This window comes from Anopheles darlingi, chromosome 3 (assembly GCF_943734745.1).
Source record: "Anopheles darlingi chromosome 3, idAnoDarlMG_H_01, whole genome shotgun sequence".
In the NCBI taxonomy this organism is placed as follows: Eukaryota; Metazoa; Arthropoda; class Insecta; order Diptera; family Culicidae; genus Anopheles; species Anopheles darlingi.
Genome location: NC_064875.1, coordinates 56,749,501 through 56,769,901, shown reverse-complemented (window position 1 = coordinate 56,769,901; position 20,401 = coordinate 56,749,501). Strand labels below are relative to the sequence as shown.

At 47.5% G+C, this 20,401-nt stretch overlaps 3 protein-coding genes across 5 annotated transcripts in view; 2 read left to right on the top strand and 1 right to left on the bottom strand.

Moving 5' to 3' along the window:
• The window catches only part of LOC125955350 (uncharacterized), a 94,801-nt gene that overhangs the window by 49,025 nt on the left and 25,375 nt on the right, over window positions 1–20,401 (bottom strand). For all 3 annotated transcript variants that reach the window (XM_049686476.1, XM_049686478.1, XM_049686477.1), the window contains exons 2-4: window positions 18,398–19,077; window positions 18,147–18,285; window positions 3,213–3,354 (exon numbers count right to left, since the gene is read on the bottom strand). In XM_049686476.1, the coding sequence (XP_049542433.1) occupies window positions 3,213–3,354; window positions 18,147–18,192 (188 nt within the window). In that variant the 5' untranslated portion in view covers window positions 18,193–18,285; window positions 18,398–19,077. The remainder of the gene's footprint in view (window positions 1–3,212; window positions 3,355–18,146; window positions 18,286–18,397; window positions 19,078–20,401) is intronic.
• LOC125955360 (cecropin-A1-like) lies at window positions 2,035–2,378 on the top strand. The gene is made up of 2 exons (XM_049686493.1): window positions 2,035–2,136; window positions 2,251–2,378. The coding sequence occupies exons 1-2, from the start codon at window positions 2,035–2,037 to the stop codon at window positions 2,344–2,346; spliced, it is 198 nt and encodes a 65-aa protein (XP_049542450.1). The 3' UTR covers window positions 2,347–2,378.
• On the top strand, window positions 6,868–8,102 carry LOC125955356 (uncharacterized). Its single transcript, XM_049686488.1, has 2 exons — window positions 6,868–7,337; window positions 7,551–8,102. The coding sequence occupies exons 1-2, from the start codon at window positions 7,074–7,076 to the stop codon at window positions 7,911–7,913; spliced, it is 627 nt and encodes a 208-aa protein (XP_049542445.1). The 5' UTR covers window positions 6,868–7,073; the 3' UTR covers window positions 7,914–8,102.

Below are 20,401 nucleotides of genomic sequence, written 5' to 3'. Positions count from 1 at the left end.
GAATCGCATCTAACGATTGGAAAGAAAAGGAGTTACTGTCGGCGTACTCCCGGCGTGCGTGTGTGTTAAGCGATTTGCGTCCGTTTTCATGCAAAATGTATGGCCAGCGACAACGACAACGAAGACGGCCACAAGCAGCATCAAATTGATTCAACATTTCGCACTTTGAATACGCGATCCAACGAGCAAACTTAACTGAACCACCACCAGCGCGGGGTCCATCCGGGCATAGCTCCTCCCAGGGAGGTCATAAAAATATGTAAATTCCTAGCTCGGATGATGATGATGCAGCGTGCCGTGCCGAGTATTCCAACAAGTTCGCCGCGAAGGCAAAAACGGTTGGTAGGCCAACGGGTGGGGGGACGGATTACTGTCGGTTTAGCTCAGCAAAGCTAAAGCCTCTGCCAAGACTGCCTCCTGAGACTGTTCTCCTGAGAGGATCCTGAAGGGTCAAAGGGCTTCTGCACACTTTGTAAAACAGCCACACATACACACAAACGTGAACGCAAACACAAAAGGAACAAAAACGAAATGGAAGCAAGAAGATGCTGCCAGACAGAGGACACCAGAATGGCGGGGTGGAGAGAGGACACAGGGGCAACGTTGGTGATATTCACTCAACTGCAAATAGCGGTCACACGCCCGTAAACGACTACAACGACCGAGACGGGAGATAGAAGTCGAGACCGACGCGCCGAGAGTAATGTGAAAAGCATGGAAATGAGATTTCATAATTAAGCATACTTTTCCCCCCTTGAATCGCCCTCGTGTGCTCGCACACTGTGAAGAGAAACGAAGAAGAAGAAGAAGAAGAAGAAGCACAAGAAGAAACCAAGCTCAAGCTGGGGCTCTCCGTCCGATAAAGCCCCTTTGGTTTTGTCCTCCTTAATGTCCTCTTATCCTGACATTCGCTCGTGTTACATCCCTTTGGCCGGCGTATTCATCTATTGTTGGCCAGCGCTCTCCCTAGCTGTTTGCACTCTCTCTCTCTTGCTCTCTCCAGTTCCATCGTTGGAATGGTAATTAGAGCCTTTCAGGATGTATAAAGGACAGCTTCCGGTAAAGTGGGAGAGACACTTGGCGAGATGCGCTTTATTCAAACGATGCGGACATAATGGGTGATGGTTGCTAATGTTGCAAAGTGCACTCTCATTGATACGCGCTGCTAGGAATCACGAGGGTAGAGTTCATTTCTGTACTTTTTCGAGAACACATCACCGGAAACCGGAAGCGCTCGAGTGTGAGCTCCGGAATAACCCCAAATGCGGATACGCTCCCCTCACCAACGGCAACCTCCGTCCTCTGACATTTAATTAAAAAGACCTTCGAATCGTTTGTCCGTTCAACGCTCGCTGCTTGCTGTTTGAATTATTAATTTCCTTTCTTCGAAGAAAAGACCACCCCCCCAGGAACCTTCCCTTGACGCTGCTGTGCCACTGTGCGATAATGAAGCTGTTATCACGGACCGGATCCGAGCTTCAGTTCGACCGGCTCTAGATTGTCCCGTATCGTAAATCGATTGCTCATTCGCTCATTCATCGCGGGATTCCTGTTATCACTTTGATCTGATTAGCCGCGGTCGGAACTGAAACTGAACAGTTCGTTCGTTCGTTCGGCGTTCGTCATCGACGTTCAATGCTGTCGATGCCCCGCCCCGGGAGCTTATCGGTTATCCCAGAGGTCTTTCTCTCTGTATCGAAATGTGTATCGACTGTGGCCACTCTGGTTCTGCGATTCAGGCAGAGCAGAAAGACAGATAAGCGGCACCATTTTCCGTGTGATCTGTTTCCGTATAAAAGCGGTCTCATCTTGCCTCCGATGGTATCAGTATCCGTTGGTGAGAACGACGACGAGTGTGCTGCCAAGACTTCAAACGTCGAAAGCACTACTGCCGAAGACCGAAGACCGGGAATCCCACCGACCAGGGGAAAGTTGCCAGGTGTTTGCTATCAAAGCCGAAACCAAACAACAACAACCTCGTTGCTGCTGCTGCTGCTTGTTTGCTGTGCTGCTGTCCCTGTGTTGAACGCCATTATGAATCTAACGAAGCTTTTCGTCGTGCTGTTGCTGGTCACGGCCGTGTTGTTCGGTGGGCAGGTCGAGGCTGGGCATTTGAGAAAATTCGGCAAAAAACTGGTAACTATTTTTGCTTTTGCTGCTGCTACAGAGGGAGCAGATGTCACCAGAAATCGGGATTAACTTTTCATTCTTCTTTGCTTTCATTTGCTCGCAAAACAACTGTCGCTCCAGGAAAAGGTTGGACAGCGTGTGTTTAAGGCAACGGAGAAGGTAGTGCCGGTGCTGCTGGGGATAAAGCAGCTCGGCCGGAAAGAGGATGGACAATGACAGTCACGTGAACTCTGGCACGGAGAGGCTGAGTGGCAGCGAAAATGGAGCAGTACAATAGGATAGTTGGTTCATTCGTTATCGGTCATTGTAAAAGAAAATAAAGAATCGTTTCTTTGCGAAAAAATAAAATAACAAAACGATACTTCAATCCTAAAAACAATATGACAAAAAGTGAATGAGAAAGAGTAATTTTGAGCAACTAAACCATTGGCAGCCAATGCAGAACATGCAGAAATGCATTCGTGACGGAAATGAAACAATTGGTGGTTGGATGTTGCAAGCTTCATGCATGCTTCGAAGCGATGCTCGCCCTATCGCACGATGCTGCACGCAGACGGCTTGGCTGCAGCCAAACGAATGCACATGCACCAGCACCAGTCGTGAAGCGGAGCGGAGCGTAGGAGCAGGAACCAAATGTACAGATCACCATTGCAGCCTTGGCAGTAGTTGGCCCTCTCGAGCCGTAGCACGGTAGTTGGTGCTGAGTGGCCGGAACCGCACATGCTGCTGCTGTTGCTGCTGCTGCTATTGCTGCTGCTGATGGTAAAAATGGGAATGGAAACAAGAAAGAAGAGAGAACAAGAACGAGAACGAGAACGAGAGAAGAAAAGCGAAGAAAAACGGCAACCAACCAACCAACCAACCAATAAAGAAAGAAAACAGCATGTCCGGAATGCCAAGCGCAAACGCGGAGCCGCCGGAGCGCCACGAACGCACACACACGAACGCACAACAGCCATAATCCAAATGAAACATCGAAACAGCCAGTCAGTGACATATCGGTCGGTCGCATCGGCCGGTAACAAGCCAGTGGGGCTCTACTCGCTACGCTACATAACGCATCTGCGCGATCTGCTGATTACCTGGCATCCGTCGGCTTGTACGTGACATCGTACTTGTCCACCGGTAGCGAGCGCGGATCCATCGACGTCTGCCATGAGACGCGTACCGAGGTGGGCGTTAGGAAGGTGACGGTGATGTTCTCCGGGGCGGTTGGTAGCGAACCTGCAACGTGAACAGTGGGAAACAGCAAAGCACCATGTTAGTTCGTTGTAAAAAACCCAGGAATGCGCGCAGGTGGATGGCGGATATTAATTAAAAAAAACTAAAAGGTGTGTTGAACACGAATAGCCAGCCGGCTCTGTCGGTATGAGCCATTCCTTGGGCACGTGAACTGGTTGGTTCTGGGAATAATGTTGAATCAACATGAACACGTCACTGTGTCACCGGATGTGCGTTGGAGCTTACATTAAATCAAATTCCGCAAAGAGGGGGTGGGCCAAGGTAATGGGTTTTTGTTTATTTTTAACCGCAAGCACGTGCCTGAGGAGTAACCTTTGTTGAGGCCCACAGCAGTGTGCCTCACACCCTTCACCGGATGCAGATGTACTAGGTTGATGAAACCCCATGCGAAGCGGTTTTGCAGCAGTAGACACAGTTGTAACGGCCCTAAAAACGATATCAACGGGAAGCCCCACCAGCCGTTACCGAGAGCCATCTACGCACGAGACAATATTCGACGATCGGGTGCATCATAAACGTCGGGATTTTACCCGAACTCAACGGACGTTCAGGACCAGCAGAGACGCCGTACCTGCAGCGACGATCCTGGATGGAACAACATCATCGATCCTGCGTATCCTAAACGGCAGGGTTTTACCCGAACTCAACGGACGTTCATCACCATCAGCGACGCCGTACCTGCAGCGACGATCCTGGATGGAACAACATTATCGATCCTGCGTATCCTAAACGGCAGGGTTTTACCCGAACTCAACGGACGTTCATCACCATCAGCGACGCCGTACCTACAGCGACGATCCTGGATGGAACAACATCATCGATCCTGCGTATCCTAAACGGCAGGGTTTTACCCGAACTCAACGGACGTTCATCACCATCAGCGACGCCGTACCTACAGCGACGATCCTGGGTGGAACAACATCGGCGAGAGGTAGGATCGACCACGGCGAACGGGAGCCACGGAAAGGACACGAGTGAGGACCGACAAGGACAGGCGATGACGAATGTGGAAAATAGTATAAAAATAGTTAGAATAAGAATAAACGAGGCCAGTCTCTCTATGAAGCTCAGTCAGTTGAGTCGGGCAGTCCCTCTGTGAAGATCAGTCAGTTGAGTCGGCCAGTCCCTTTGGGAAGCTCAGTCAGTCCAGTTCAGTTAGTTGGCTCAGTTTTGAAACTAGATTTCCAGTGTCAACTTCGTCACTCTTTTAAGGCATTATTGGTGACAGCGGTTCTGCCCCGCCAAATTTCCGTTACAACGTGGTGACAGCGGTGGGATTTTATATGAATTCCCCAACATAAAGAAATTTCCTTTACATCGTGGTGGCAGCGGTGGGATTTTATATAAACTTCCCAACATAATGCAAATTTCCCTTACAACGTGGTGACAGCGGTGGGATACCGATCCCGTGTTGATAAGTAGTATTCCGGTGGAAAACGAACTCAACACAACGAAATTAATAAGTGAATGTTAAATCAAAAGTGAAATTCAAAAGTGCAAAATAAGCAGTGAACTACACAGCGTAGGACAGCGTAAAACCTAAGAAGAGGAACAGCGAGTGTAATTCAAAAGAAGAAGAAACCGAGTCTACCGAAAAGCGAACCAACTGAACGACGCATAGCTGCAAATAACTACAAGGAAAACACGGCGATAACAGACTACAAGGAAGGCCTGGTGGTAAAAAAAAATATTAGTCATAAAAGTGAACAGTGACAAAGTGAATCTAAAAAGAAGCTCATAATAACAAAACAACAACAACAAAAAAGTAAAATGGCCCAGTACAAACAACGCAGGCCTAGTCAAAACTGGAACTGTTTGAAATGTCATAACTTAGAAGAACAAATTGAGGAGTTGAAGAACGACTTGCAAACGTTAAGAGAATTAAAATCTGAACTGTTTAGGTTAGGCATCATAACCACTTCCAACTTAGAAAAAGAAAAACTAAAGTTAATTGAAGAAAACAAGCATTCTCAGGAAAACTTGATAGCGACCCAAAACAAGCTTAAAGAAACAGAAGAAGCAAATATGGTAACATCCAATGACTGTACAAAACTAAAAGAAGAGCTGAGAATGAAAAATGAGCAGATTAAAACCCTCGAGAATTGTTTAAGCTCAGCCAATAGGCAAAAGAATGAATATGCAAACAAAATTGAAGATTTAAAACAGAGTTCAAAAATTGATCAGGTATCACTGTTACAGTTGCGAGAGGAGAATGATAAACTTAAATTTAAAATCCTTCGATGGGCTGAAGAAAACAAACATTCTCATACAGAATTGATAGCGACCCAAAACAAGCTTAAAGAAACAAAAGAGGCAAATATGGTAACATCCAATGACTGTACAACATTAAAGGAACAGCTGAGAAAGAAAAATGAGCAACTAGTTAAATCACAATCCACAATATTACGGTTACAGTGTGAAAAAAATAACTTGACCGAGGGACTCCAGCAAGCATTTAAAGAATGGAAAGGCAAAGAGAAATCTAATCTGTTATCAAAAGAGAGCCAATGCTTAGATGAGAAAGGTATAAGGGAAGCACAGAAAAGGGCTACTGAAACCAATCCCAGCAGAATTTGTAAGGAATCTAAATCACTCGTAAATACATTGTTACATTCTGAAAAAAATAGCTTGATCAAGGAACTCCAGCAAGCATTGAAAGTGTGGGAAGGCAAAGAAAAATCTAATCAGTTATCAAAAGAGAGCCAAAGCCAATATGAGAAATGTATAAGGGGAGTACAGAGTAGGGTCACTGAAACCAATCGCAGCAGAGTCTGTAAGGAAACTAAAACACTCGTAAACAAAGACCTAAGAGATTTTGATAAACGTAATATGGAAAACAAAGTGGTTTTTGACGGTAATAAATTAGGCGAGGATCTTCCGAGGATCGAAGAAATTTTCCGAGCTAGAGATGTGGTAATATGATCACAAAGATTCCCCTGTATAACAAGCAATAAGACGACGATTTGAAAATTGGACCAAGCATATCGGAAAAAATTAAATTTGAGGAAAAATAGATAAATTGGAAGACAAGAAAAGTTTAAGCAGTTAAACATATAACGTCAGGACAGAATAGCATGGGAAATTAATAATGACAAAAAGAAAGGAAAACAAACGTGTATCGAATATTGAGAAATGTTCAGGACAATTTCAGAGTTAAGGTTGTTCAGTAAAAATCTGACCACGACGTTCACGATGAACGAAGACACACAGTGGAAGACCGACAAACTATAAGAGGAAAGTAAGAAAAAAAAAACAAATGTGTATCGAACATTAAGAGATGTTTAGGAAAAATTTCCTAGTTGAGGTTGTTCAGTATAAATCTGACCACGACGTTCACGATGAACGAAGACACACAGTGGAAGACCGACAAACTATAAGAGGAAAGTAAGAAAGGAAAACAAATGTGTATCGAACATTAAGAGATGTTTAGGAAAATTGCCTAGTTGAGGTTGTTCAGTATAAATCTGAACACGACGTTCACGATGAACGAAGACGCACAGTGTAAGACCGTCAAACTATAACAAGAAAGTAAGAAAGGAAAACAAAAACAACTTTGCGAAAGGAAGCAAGTAACAAAAAAAACCTAATGCGAGGGCAGAAGATATAACAGGGCAAAATTGAAGCAACAAGCAGAGCATCTACAAGCGGAGAAACGAAGCAAACCGGCGACAATACGCAACGCCACAACACCTAGCAGCTTGATGCTATTTCCGTCAAGCCGGGCCTCAAGCTCCACTAAGGGAGGGGGAGATGTAACGGCCCTAAAAACGATATCAACGGGAAGCCCCACCAGCCGTTACCGAGAGCCATCTACGCACGAGACAATATTCGACGATCGGGTGCATCATAAACGTCGGGATTTTACCCGAACTCAACGGACGTTCAGGACCAGCAGAGACGCCGTACCTGCAGCGACGATCCTGGATGGAACAACATCATCGATCCTGCGTATCCTAAACGGCAGGGTTTTACCCGAACTCAACGGACGTTCATCACCATCAGCGACGCCGTACCTGCAGCGACGATCCTGGATGGAACAACATTATCGATCCTGCGTATCCTAAACGGCAGGGTTTTACCCGAACTCAACGGACGTTCATCACCATCAGCGACGCCGTACCTGCAGCGACGATCCTGGATGGAACAACATTATCGATCCTGCGTATCCTAAACGGCAGGGTTTTACCCGAACTCAACGGACGTTCATCACCATCAGCGACGCCGTACCTACAGCGACGATCCTGGATGGAACAACATCATCGATCCTGCGTATCCTAAACGGCAGGGTTTTACCCGAACTCAACGGACGTTCATCACCATCAGCGACGCCGTACCTACAGCGACGATCCTGGGTGGAACAACATCGGCGAGAGGTAGGATCGACCACGGCGAACGGGAGCCACGGAAAGGACACGAGTGAGGACCGACAAGGACAGGCGATGACGAATGTGGAAAATAGTATAAAAATAGTTAGAATAAGAATAAACGAGGCCAGTCTCTCTATGAAGCTCAGTCAGTTGAGTCGGGCAGTCCCTCTGTGAAGATCAGTCAGTTGAGTCGGCCAGTCCCTTTGGGAAGCTCAGTCAGTCCAGTTCAGTTAGTTGGCTCAGTTTTGAAACTAGATTTCCAGTGTCAACTTCGTCATTCTTTTAAAGCATTATTGGTGACAGCGGTTCTGCCCCGCCAAATTTCCCTTACAACGTGCTGACAGCGGTGGGATTTTATATGAATTCCCCAACATAAAGAAATTTCCGTTACACAGTTTAAATTATTTATGTGGAGTAGATCATAACGCTGTACTCTTTTCCGAGCGAATGTATTATTTGCAAAGGAAATGCATTTTTTTTTTGTTTTAGTATCCTCAAAATGTCTTCCGTTATGTCTAATACTCTTGTTGTGCTGCTTTCCGTTTATAAATTTGAGTTTTAATCATTTTATTCTATCACTGATCGATGAAGTCTCACAGACTTTAAATTCCGTTCTAAAGACGATAATTCCTCACCCAAAGATTGGCCAACAGCAATTAAAGTTGCTACAATAGTGCACCTAATATTCCACCCAATTAAAACAGAGACCCTCTGATACTGATATCAACGGTTGCTAATTGTTAAAAGATGCAAAATGCTAGTTTCCCCCAAAAAACAATTCATTCCCATTACCACCGACACATTGCTGATTGATGATTATTGCGATAAACATCCAATCTCACCATCGTCCACACACACATACACTTTTTGGTTGTTAAATACCCCCAGCTATTTTCCGAGAAAAACAGCAAACCGAGCGGACAAATGATCTCCAGCTATCTAACCACCGCCTCGATGCCATTACAGGCTGTTGCCGAAGCTTAACTGGGAACCATTTGCGTCCCCCGCTTTTGCAAACGATTATCGACCATCGCCCTTCCCCCCCATTCCGGCTCTATTGATCCTTTTCGGTTCAGTTGTTCGAACGGAGAGAACAGAGTGGCCTATTTAGACGCAATCTGAAACGCCGCAAAAATGACGTTCGCACGTAAACGTTAAAACTAATGACCTAATGACATGGTTTTGCACCGTGCGGTCTCAGCTGGTATCAAAACCAGTTAGGCTTCTGTTTCGTAAGCCCCTTCCTGAGCCTCAAGATGGCGTGCGCGCTGAAAGTTTAATTAAAGTCAGCTCACTTTAGCCGGATCGCAATTAAAGTACCTTTACCTCCGGAGGAACGGCAGAGAGTTGGAGAGGGCAAGCGTGAGGCGGGTGGAGTTCCGTTCGCTCCGATCTAATCGAAACGCATAAATCTTTCGCTGCTCAGACTTCTCGGAGGACGCGCCGGACAGGCCGCAACAAAAGAAATACAACAGTGAATCTTATCCTCATTCCACCGAGCCACCGAGACGCTTCGAGACTTTCGAGACTTCAAAGCTTTTTTGAAACTCAAAGTGGCGCTCCTCCAAGAGGACTGCCGTAAAGCCGTGGTGGTGTGATGGCAGGTGTGGTAGGATGAAATGTTGTTATGCTAATCTTGGATTCTGCAAAAAGTGTCTTCGAATCCTTCGGTCTGCGGCACTCGAGAGCTTTTCAGAGCAACAGACGAAACGTGAAAGGTAGTCGGTGCGGTATTTTGATGGAGGAAAAAAGTCTAATCCCTTTGCCATCATTTAGATGAAAGATACGCGACCGAACGGGCAACAACAAAATGGCTGCGACCTTATCATCAAGCAGCATGTCTAGGCAACGATGTACGGTCGAGGCATTAACATTTATCACCAAACAGCTCACTAAAAACAATTCACCAGCAATTCAAATGAAGCAATCTGTGCTGGTTGAGCATTGAAAATATACTTTCTATGGCCATCGAACGGCCATCATCCATAACGCATCGCATCACTCATTCGGTTGGTGGGCCCATTACGCATAATGTGGCAGCAAAGTGTGATGACTATGCTCTCTCTCTCTCTCTCTCTCTCTCTCTCTCTCTCTCTCTCTCTCTCTCTCTCTCTCTCTCTCTCTCTCACTCCACGCAGCGTGGACAGACAGACTGCTCACGCTGCTGATGGGATGACGATGATGATGATGGATGCGCTCGATTGGTGTTAAAATGTGGATTCAATATGGCGTCAGGATGGCGCAGCAGACAGGAGCTGTGTTGGCACCGCAAACACGCGGCGCTGTCATGGAAAATTAAAACCTCGTCACGGCGCGCTCGCGACGACGACGACGACGACGAACAACGGCGTCGAGGGAGTGCCCAGCTACATCAATCACCTCACCAGATTTACCGTGTATCGGTGTGTGTGTGTGTGTGTGTGCGCGCACTGTACTGACGATTATTGAGCATCAGCATTCGCGATGTTTTTTTTTTTCTTTGCCGCCTACTCGCGCTGGTAATCAAAACGACACTTGACTTTGATTTGACGGATTTACTTGCTGCTTTTGGCGCAGGTTATTTGCATCTCGAGAAGTGGTGCTTGGACTTGATTATGCGAAGGGATTTTTTATTTTTTTGGTGAAGGAAAAGCTCTTCCAGTGATGCAAGCAAGATGCTGAGCAACATTTTCTTGTTAAAGAGTCGACGACGAGGGATGATGCAAATGATGCTTCGTTGATCCGCTCCGCTTTAAGCAGCACAAGCTTTATGATGCTTCACCATCAAACCGGAGGCTAAGGGCCAGGCCAGGCCAGGCAAGTACGTGGCTACATATGAGATAGCATATCCGGTGCCGGGCACACGCTTAACCGAGCGTAGCATGCCTAATACCGTACCACGCAAAGCCGCAAACCATATCAGCGCGCTGTGCACGGCAGGCGGATTTGTTCCACTCCCCAGAACCTTAGCAGCAGCACACACACACTCAAACAGGCACATTTTCCCCGAAGTAAACGGTTATCTTTAGCGGTAGCGCCGTCCTTCACCGAGCAAGAAGATAGCACCGGGCACAATTGCGTGAAGCCCCCCTCCAAAAAGTCTTGCGAGAAGGGATTAGAAGCAGCACAAATCAAGAGCTTCTGCGTTTTGTGTGGCGTTGTGCGTTGTGCTTGTATGTGCGCGTGTGCGGCGCGTTTGCATCCGCACAAATCGGTCGGTGAAGCATGATGGAAACATTCCAGCGAACATGTTGAAGTATGTTCCGCTGGAAGACAGCGACAGTGATAGCAGCGAAGCTTACACCAGGCATCAAGGCAAGGATCAAACAAAGTTCCAGCGATGGATGGATCAAGCAGGGTGAACCGGTGGTTCCCGGTAAATACGCCTGTCCATCGGAACCGGTGGACGGTCTCTCACTTAACGCCAATTACTTAATCATTTGCCATACAGACCCACGCACACCCCCGTGTGCATGCCAGATCGATTTTCGTGTTGAGTGGCTGTTCGGCGGCGACAGTTAATGTGTGGAAGACGCCACCGATTGCGCCGCCGTGACCAACGTGACAAACCAACCAGCAAAGGAGCCCCGCCGTTACTATGGAAAGCCTCGAGCAACACAAACTAGTGTCAAGCATCTTCCTTGGACTTGCCGAACGAACGAACGAACGAAGGAGGAGCATCAAAATCTCATCAATTATCCTAATTATGGTATAATCGGAGGGCGCTACGCTGCGTCGGGTAGGGAAAGCTGGAGGGATGTGATATGTTTATTTGAGTGATAAAATAAAATAATTAATCGATCGATCCCCAGCTCTCTCTCTCTCTCTTCCGCTACTCTCTGGTCTGATAGCTCGAACGTCTCGAAAGGAGCCAACTAACCAAGAAGACGACGGAAGAATGCTTAATTGCCACGGCCACGGTCTAATCGGCCCCCGCCGACAAACAGCCAAGCGCGTTCGAGAGATCGAACGCTTCTTCCTGCGCTGCTTCCTGGAAGGCGCGCTTCGTCTGCTTTGTGTACACACTCCCCTTGGTTGCCGTTCTCCGGCATCAATCCCCCCAAGAGGACAGGACAGATCCGAATACTTTTGCTTACTTCTCTCGAACTTAGTCTGGACTGGTTGACGGGTTTGTGTTGGATTGCCAAACGACGAGCTCGAGCTGTTGGAGATTGTTAACTTTGTTTTTGTTTCGTCAGTCAGTTTGTCCTCCGTTTTTCGTGGAAAGAAATCCAACCCCGAGGAAGGGGGCGGGGTGGGGGACGTTAGGAAGTCGCTTAGCGCTCTAAGTTGTTGGATTAATTTAAAAGCAAAAGCAACTGTCAGTCAGTCGCGCTTTGCGCGGCCGTGGATTGGCGGAATTCGACAACAACAAAAAAAATGGTTGCCGCTTCAGTCGCTGGCAGCACCATTTCATTGCCTCCGGTAACGCGAAAGCAAACTCCCGTCACCCACGGCTCACGGCTAAGATTGAAGGTTTCAACTCCTACACAATTTTTCGGGGGAAAGGAAACAGATGCTCGATTGAAGCAATAACAGTCAGCGCTTCAGAATTTGATGGATTGATTCGCCAAACATTTGCTCGAAACCAAAGCGGATCTGTGGTCGTGTAAAATGATGATGATGATGATGATGATGATGATGATGATGATGATGATGATGATGATGATGATGATGATGATGATGATGATGATGATGATGATGATGATGATGATGATGATGATGATGATGATGATGATGATGATGATGATGATGATGATGATGATGATGATGATGATGATGATGATGATGATGATGATGATGATGATGATGATGATGATGATGATGATGATGATGATGATGATGATGATGATGATGATGATGATGATGATGATGATGATGATGATGATGATGATGATGATGATGATGATGATGATGATGATGATGATGATGATGATGATGATGATGATGATGATGATGATGATGATGATGATGATGATGATGATGATGATGATGATGATGATGATGATGATGATGATGATGATGATGATGATGATGATGATGATGATGATGATGATGATGATGATGATGATGATGATGATGATGATGATGATGATGATGATGATGATGATGATGATGATGATGATGATGATGATGATGATGATGATGATGATGATGATGATGATGATGATGATGATGATGATGATGATGATGATGATGATGATGATGATGATGATGATGATGATGATGATGATGATGATGATGATGATGATGATGATGATGATGATGATGATGATGATGATGATGATGATGATGATGATGATGATGATGATGATGATGATGATGATGATGAGCAGTAGCAATCAGCGCGCTGTCTTGTGGTCTATACAGCCATCAACACATTCATCATCATTTTCCATTTCTCATCCCTAAGCTTGAATATCCGATTGCAAGACAGGCAACCAACAAAACAAAACGGATCAGCGACACCAAGGCTTTCCTTCGCCCACTGCGAACGAAAGGAAGACAGTCATCTATCGAGCAAACGGGGAACGAACCGCTTGCCGCCCACCTCTAATGTGCTAATCTTCTCGCTCCCAAAACACGCTCCCAAAGATCAGAGCTTCCTCGACAAGGCCTAATGGGCTCGTCTCCATCGCGCAGCGAAATGCACGGATGGCGTGTCGCCGATAATCGATTGCTTGCCGCCGGACCACAACCAGCGGCTGACAAATGGCCCAATAGAGGCTAATGGAGGCACGATACACGGCAACCTATCCCTCAATCAGATCGCTGCTCTTATATTGTTGTGGTTCTGTGACGTGCCAGGAAATGGCGATGAGACAGAAGTGTAGTAGAAGCTCAGGAAGAAGCTCGTCTTCTTAACTTTCACTCTGTTCTGTTCTCCAGCAAAACTAAGGAAGCGATACGATCCAGCGATACGATTCTCGCAAGACGAAAACACCGATAGCAAGGGGGGAGATGAATCAATGGCAGCTAATTAAGTTTTCATGGTTCCCGCACAACTTTTAGCCGAGAACAACAACATGGCTAGGTGAAGGGGTTAGAGACCCTCCTGGGGGGTGTCACAAGACACTGTCGAATGATTCTTGAGTTCTCCTCTGGGTAGACGTGTCTGCCATACTTGATCAACCAAGCGGGGTTTGAAATGTTTTGCCTCAATAGAATAGAATCCAGGAACATGGATCCTGGCTTATTGAGTTTGCAGACCGTCTGCCGAGTGTTTACATTGTACGTGATTGCAAGGAAACGATGCTCAACATTGATTTAAAGACTGGCATCATCATCGAACGCTGCATCTTTGTTTACAGCAGCCCCACCGTCAGTAGATTGTTGATTCACAATGAAAACTTCTTCTTCAGTCACCAGAGAAGTGAAGTCTCTAAGAACCGGGAACTACTACGAGTTCCAATATTCCCAGGAGACACTTTTCCATCTTGCTTCTAAATACAAGGCATTCGATGCACGGCAAAAAGGTTCGTTGCGTTCGAAAAGGCGGAAAATCATATCATCAGCACATCAGTTTGAGATGTGGAGAGAGAGAGGAGAAAATGGAAACACCTTCCCAAGAAACACTTTCGCGCAGCTTCGGTAACGGGACGAAAATAGGAATGAAAGTGGCGCACCGGCCACCATCAACATTCACGGCGAAGGTGAAACGTGCATAAGTAAGCGCCAACGTTGCCCGACGAAACTTGATAATGCTAAAAGCGGAGCGACATCCTAAGCCATCGAGAGCTCAGGCACAAGCACAAGCACAAGCAAGCAAGCACCATCTATTCCGATTTCCATTTCAAAATTCTCTTTCAACTTCCTTCTTCAATCTCAACTCCAAAGGAAAAGCGAGAGCGAGCAACCGACTAGTGCGTGTGTGTGTGTGTGTGTGTGTGTGTGTGTGTGTGTGTGTGTGTTGGGGTGACGCGTAAAAGGCAGCGAGACAGGGAGCCTTCACCGTTGGTCCCTTTCAACGCCTTCCACGTCCGGACGATATGAGATTTCCTTTCTGTTTTCGAAGCACTCGAGCCGCTAATCTCGAGCTCTCGAGACGAGAAAGAGAGAGAGAAAGGTGGGAGTAAAACATCACTCCCCAGCACAAACTTCAGCACATCAACGCCCAGGAGCCTTCCTCGCGGAAAGCAGTACAAATCCGCGGTCCGCTAACGCTTCCTCGCGCGCGCTTTCATTTCCCGGGGTGCGAAATCCATTAGATCCCTACTCGACGCCAAACCGTCGTCATCTCTCACCTTTGCCGGCGTCAACCATCATCATCAACCGTCCCGCGACGGACGATGTTATGTTTGGAGCTAGGAGAATGAACCGCGATTTACATATTACATGCCAGCGCCTCAGCAGCAGCAGCAGCAGTGTAGCATTGGACCTGGAACCTTGCCTTGGATTGCCGGAACATAATTGAATGCCCGGAAAAAAGCTCTGCGCCCGTGTGTGTGTGTCGCTATCGCAATGCAAATGGTGACGACGGTGACGAGGGCACCGCAATGCGGGCGTCATAGACATATTTCGTGGTCGCAAAAGGGCATCGCGGGGATTCGTAATTGAAATGATAGACCAATAGACCAACCAGCAGTCCGCTGGAGTTCCTGGTGGTCAGCCAACTGACTTCGTCCACCCTCAAACAGCGTGGCGCGTTCGCACCATGAGCCAAAGGTCCAATGCTCGGTGCTGATTAGTACATAATTGAGCGGGGAATTGAACTGTTGTCAGCCAGTGTGTCATCTGTGGCCGTGGGGAGTCCGTGGTCCGTGCTGATGCCATTTTGCGTTAGGAATCGAAAAGTAATTAGGATAAGCGAAGAAAGAGAAGATGATCCTGGACCATCCCGGGTGCGCCTGGATACTGGAAGTAGGTCGATGGTGGTGCTATTAATGGAGATAGCATTGGGACCACATAGTGTGTGTGTGTGTGTGTGTGTGTGTGTGTGTGTGTGAGTGGTGCTATTGCTTTTGGTTCAACACCTCGAACCGGGTCCCCGGGGACGACCGTCTCTCGGCGACCTCAATAGCCACTACGATCAGGCCATTACGGATGATTTTATCGAAAATATTATGCAATGCTTCAGCAACCATAACCTCACAAATGCGTTTGCTCGGGAGTTGTTTCTATTCAAATTGTAATCAAAACACGTCCCACGTCTGTTCGCTGCAGCACTTCTTGTCTTCTAGAGTAGCGAAGCTGAAAGATGGCGCATATTTTTCAAATAAACAAGCCACTTCCACTTTTCACCCCGCTCCCTCCATTATCATAATGCACACTGTCTTCTGTTCGTGGTTTTAACGATGGCGCGCGACGACGACAAAGACCGAGCACCGGCTGAGACACGGCTGTCGGCTGTACCGTACGGAGAAGTAATTAATTGAATATGAGCGATGTCAGCGCCAAGCTAAGGCCTTGGCCCTGAGCTCGGATTGCGAAAGCGGAAGTGAGTGCAACAGCAACGAACCAGCGCATGCAGCTGATCGCGACGATGGGACATGCAATATATCACATCCCCCCTCTTCCTCATCCTCCTCCTCCTCCTCCTCCTCCTCATCCGGTAGCTGCTGCTGGCTCAAGTGTCCCTCAGATCTGCATCGAACCACCCTCCGCCCCTCTTTTATAGAACTTGAACCTGCAGCTGGGGCTAACCCTGGAAAACGTTAACACAGCTGAGTGGTTTATGGAAAAACTTGCTCCACGACATCGGTTCGACATTCACGAATCGATGCCTGGCGTACGACCGCCAGCCAGCCAGCCAACCGATTAGCGAATGCTGAACGTCAGCGACGCCCCCAAGTACACCGAGCTCTCTGCCTCTGCCTCCGGCTCTGCATGTCATTAATGTATGCATTTCGGTTCTGTAATTTTAGCACCACCCGTCGTACCACTAGCAGCAAAATTGTGCATGTGTGTGAGTAGGGCAAAGAGATGGCCATTATGGCAGACTCCGGCTGGCAGGGAGGGTCCTCGTCGTCGTCGTTGTTCGTTGTTCGTTGTGTACGTGTGTCGCTGCAACCGAAGCCCGGGCGGGAATGCATAATTAATTGCACACCCCCCCCCCCCCCGCCCTCCGGCTATCCACCCCAACTAACCAGCAGCTCCTGAACCAACACATCGGGATATCGGTGGAGTGGAGTGCTTCACTCGTGGGAGGTCGATAGGGCACGGATGGAGCACTTGCGGCTCGGTCTCAACGATCGACCCGCAATGAAGCCAGCAGTACCCCGCGTGTACCCCGTGTGCGGAAGACTGCGATGGTGGTGGTGGTGGTGGTGCTGTTTGTGGCTTCTTTAAATTAAATCTGAGATGACCCTCTACCGGTGGAACACTAATGGAACGCGGTGCCACTATGGAAATGCTTACTCCATCTCCATGCGTTTCCCAGAAGCGAAGCGTAGGCGTAGTTTTGTATTTAAAACGCTTCCAAGGACACCAGTGGCGACCAGAGTTCTCTGTCTCCATTGTTACTCGCCACCGTGACCCATTTTCGGTCCGGCATTCTTCTGGGCGACGACGCCGAAGACGGAAACAAGGTTATGTCAACGAAACCGTCGTGGCCGTACCCTGAAGCCCCTTCCGAACAAAGACGATCCGGGGACCCCGAGGACCCGGGGGTGCGCGATAAGATAAACAGGATATTCCGCAAACATTGAAATTACATACCGACGACCCCAAGAGCCGGCGGACCAGCCGTCACCGTGGCCTACTTCTTCTGGCCGACGGAAGCTCTCGGAACTGAAGTACACCATTTTGTGCTGCTACCGTGACATTGATCAAACCGGCCATTAAAGTGACATTTGCGGTCATGCATGGAACAGCAAGAGAGAGAGGATGGACACCGAATGCTGACTTTGCTGCTGACTCGATACGACGTTCAGTTTGCTGCAGATTTACAATTTTTGGGTGGCAAGCGAGAAAGTTTTGACGAGGGTCCCATCGGCCATTGTTATTGAGCCATCAAAATGGCTACTGCCCGGGTTGCTCATCGTCCTGCCCGTGGGATCTGCCGAAGACCGACCGAGGACAAACCTCGATGCTGCCGGTGCCAGTCGAGGCCACTTCCTTCCTCAGCGGCGTACTAATTAATGGTCAACCGAAGATTGATGGTTTCGAGGGGCCAGGAGCAAAGACAAAAAGCGGGACAATCGGCCAGGCAGACAGTGCGTTCTGCTCCCGATAGCTCCACGATAGCTACGAAGGGAAAGCTTTTACACGCGCGCCCGCACACACACACACACCCAGCAAGAGGAACACGATGGCATTGTTTTCTCAAGCGGAAGGAACACTCTCTTCCTCCCTTTTCTTCTTCTTCGGGGGTACACGTGTTCTTACAATGTCATCGATCAGGACAGGATTGCTGCCTGGAATGTACAAGGAAGAGAGGGAGAGGGGGAAACAAACCAAGTGGGTCCGTGACTTCCACGTTAGTCTTACCAGCGAGTCCTGCGTGTATGGCTAGCAAAGCGGCAAGTACGAGCATCTTAGTGTCCGGCGACGGTGAAGACAGCGACGCCCTATCAGGTTTCTCCTCGGTACGTTAGCGTCCGTTGATGGCGCAGCATTGGTGATGATCCTGGCCCCGGGGAAGGGAACGAGAGAAAGCAAGAAGCAAGATAGAGAAGAGAGAGGAAGAAGAAGTTAGCAGATGAAGACGGTCCAGGTGGTGCCAAAGCAAAAATACGTACGAGCTGTCAGCCTCAGCCAACCTTCCGCTAAGCCTTTCCGGGACGACTGGTACGGGGGCGGTACGGCGGTACACGAGGAGAACGAAACGGCGGGGAGTGGGAAGCTGTTTACTCACACCTTGCTCAGCCGCTCTATTCACACTGGCTGGCTGGCTGGCTGGCTGAACACACTGCTGGCTGTGTACTTTCGTTCCGTGTTGACCCCCTTTTTTGCGCTCAGAAACCGGCCACTGGCTTCACGAATTCGCGAAGCACTACTTCAAAGCACCAAAGGGATTCGCCGTCGCTGCGCTGCGCAGTAAGACACTCACCGGAGCTTGCTCGGTGCCCAACTGGCAACTGTGTATTTTCCGTATTTGTTTTGTTTCAACAATTTTTCACGCCTTTTCACACACTTTAAACACACATACACGGGCGCACACAAGAGCTCTATGGACAAATAGACACACATACAAACACACACACACACAACAGCGCTCTTTTGACGCCCTTTTCAGCCTTTCACACTATTGCCTTCCGGGAGCTGCCTGCAAATCCGTCCTCGGACAATCCTCGGTTGTGGAGTGCTCCTACGGCGTGCTCCTTCACATCACAAAACTGCCCACTTTTGACGGCTCACGGCACACGACGACACTTGGCACTGCCTTGAACTGTCCAGGGTTCCTACGATCGCTACGATGCTTGTGAGAAAGTAGTTGAAATGAAAATTATTATGAAGCACACTCCGTTAATTACGCTGCGAGGCCTAATCAGGCAAGATCAAGAGCACAACCCAGTGGTTCAGGTAGGCAACCGAAAGGGGCAACCAATCTATTGATTAAGCGCGCTTCACCTGCGGCACTAGCACGTGGGAGGCACCAGCAGTTGGCCGCTTTGTTTAAAACATTCTTTTGATCCACGCGGTGCACGCGGCCCAGGCAAGGCAAGGCCAGCGTTCTCTTAACAATCATCGCCCCAACTTTCTTTCTTTTGTTCGCGTAGAACAAACGCGCCTTGCAGCGCTCAGTGTGAAGAGGTTAGCGCATCGTTTCGTTCGTCGAGGCAACTGAGATCTCACGTCCGGTCTGCTGGTCCCCGGTAAGTCTGCTGGCGTTCAAACTTTCTCTCTTACTAACAACACTTGCTAGGTGGTAGTGGTGGTGGTGCTGGTGGTGCACTCTAGAGGAAAGTGTTATGCTGGTTCCTGGTATTGCTTCTGCTTCTGCCTCTAGCCTTGCTTCAGGTGCTCAGCCACTTTGAAGTTAGGATCGTTGATGTTCGATCGGACTGAAGAATGCTGCCTGTAGGAGAAAAGGAAAAGGAGAGAAACAAGTTTTAATCCGGTGAGGTATTTGCGCGGGCATAACGATAACGTTGAGCATAGTTGAACGTCTTGATTTATCTTGGCTTAATCACATTACTTAAAAGGTTGGCATCCGTCGAGAAATGTCAATCGTTCTTCAATCTCTTTCAGATCAACTCCAAATTGACATATGGTTAGAAAATCTATCCTATTCAAGCTATCGCTGACAGCTTGTTCAGTTTTATTTGATAGTTCGATTTCTATCAATAGTTTTTAAACTTTCCGAAACAATAACCTTTATTTCGTTGAAAATATTAAAAACTTTCTGAACTACCAACAGCGAGATAATTAAGGCGCATATAATAAAAAAACAGTTCTTGTTCTTTTTTAAACAATGTTTAACGAGCATTCAAATAAGCACCAATGTCAGGGTAAAGATTTTAGAAAAACATGAGTTTTATATTAAAACCTTGGTGGATTATTTTGTTGCATTATCTTCCTAAAAAGAGTTATAAAAACCCCTTAATACGATACCGTTAGAAATATCGCTTCATATCGGTACTTTTACCTATCAACATTCTGAACATTCAACAGTTAGTTGAATCGTGCATGTACTTGTACGAAAACCAACATAGGTAAAAATAAATCATTCCTGCAGCACTGCTGTAAGTTGATCTGCAACCTTCAATCCCTTCAACAACCATGGCATTGCCCTTGGTCTT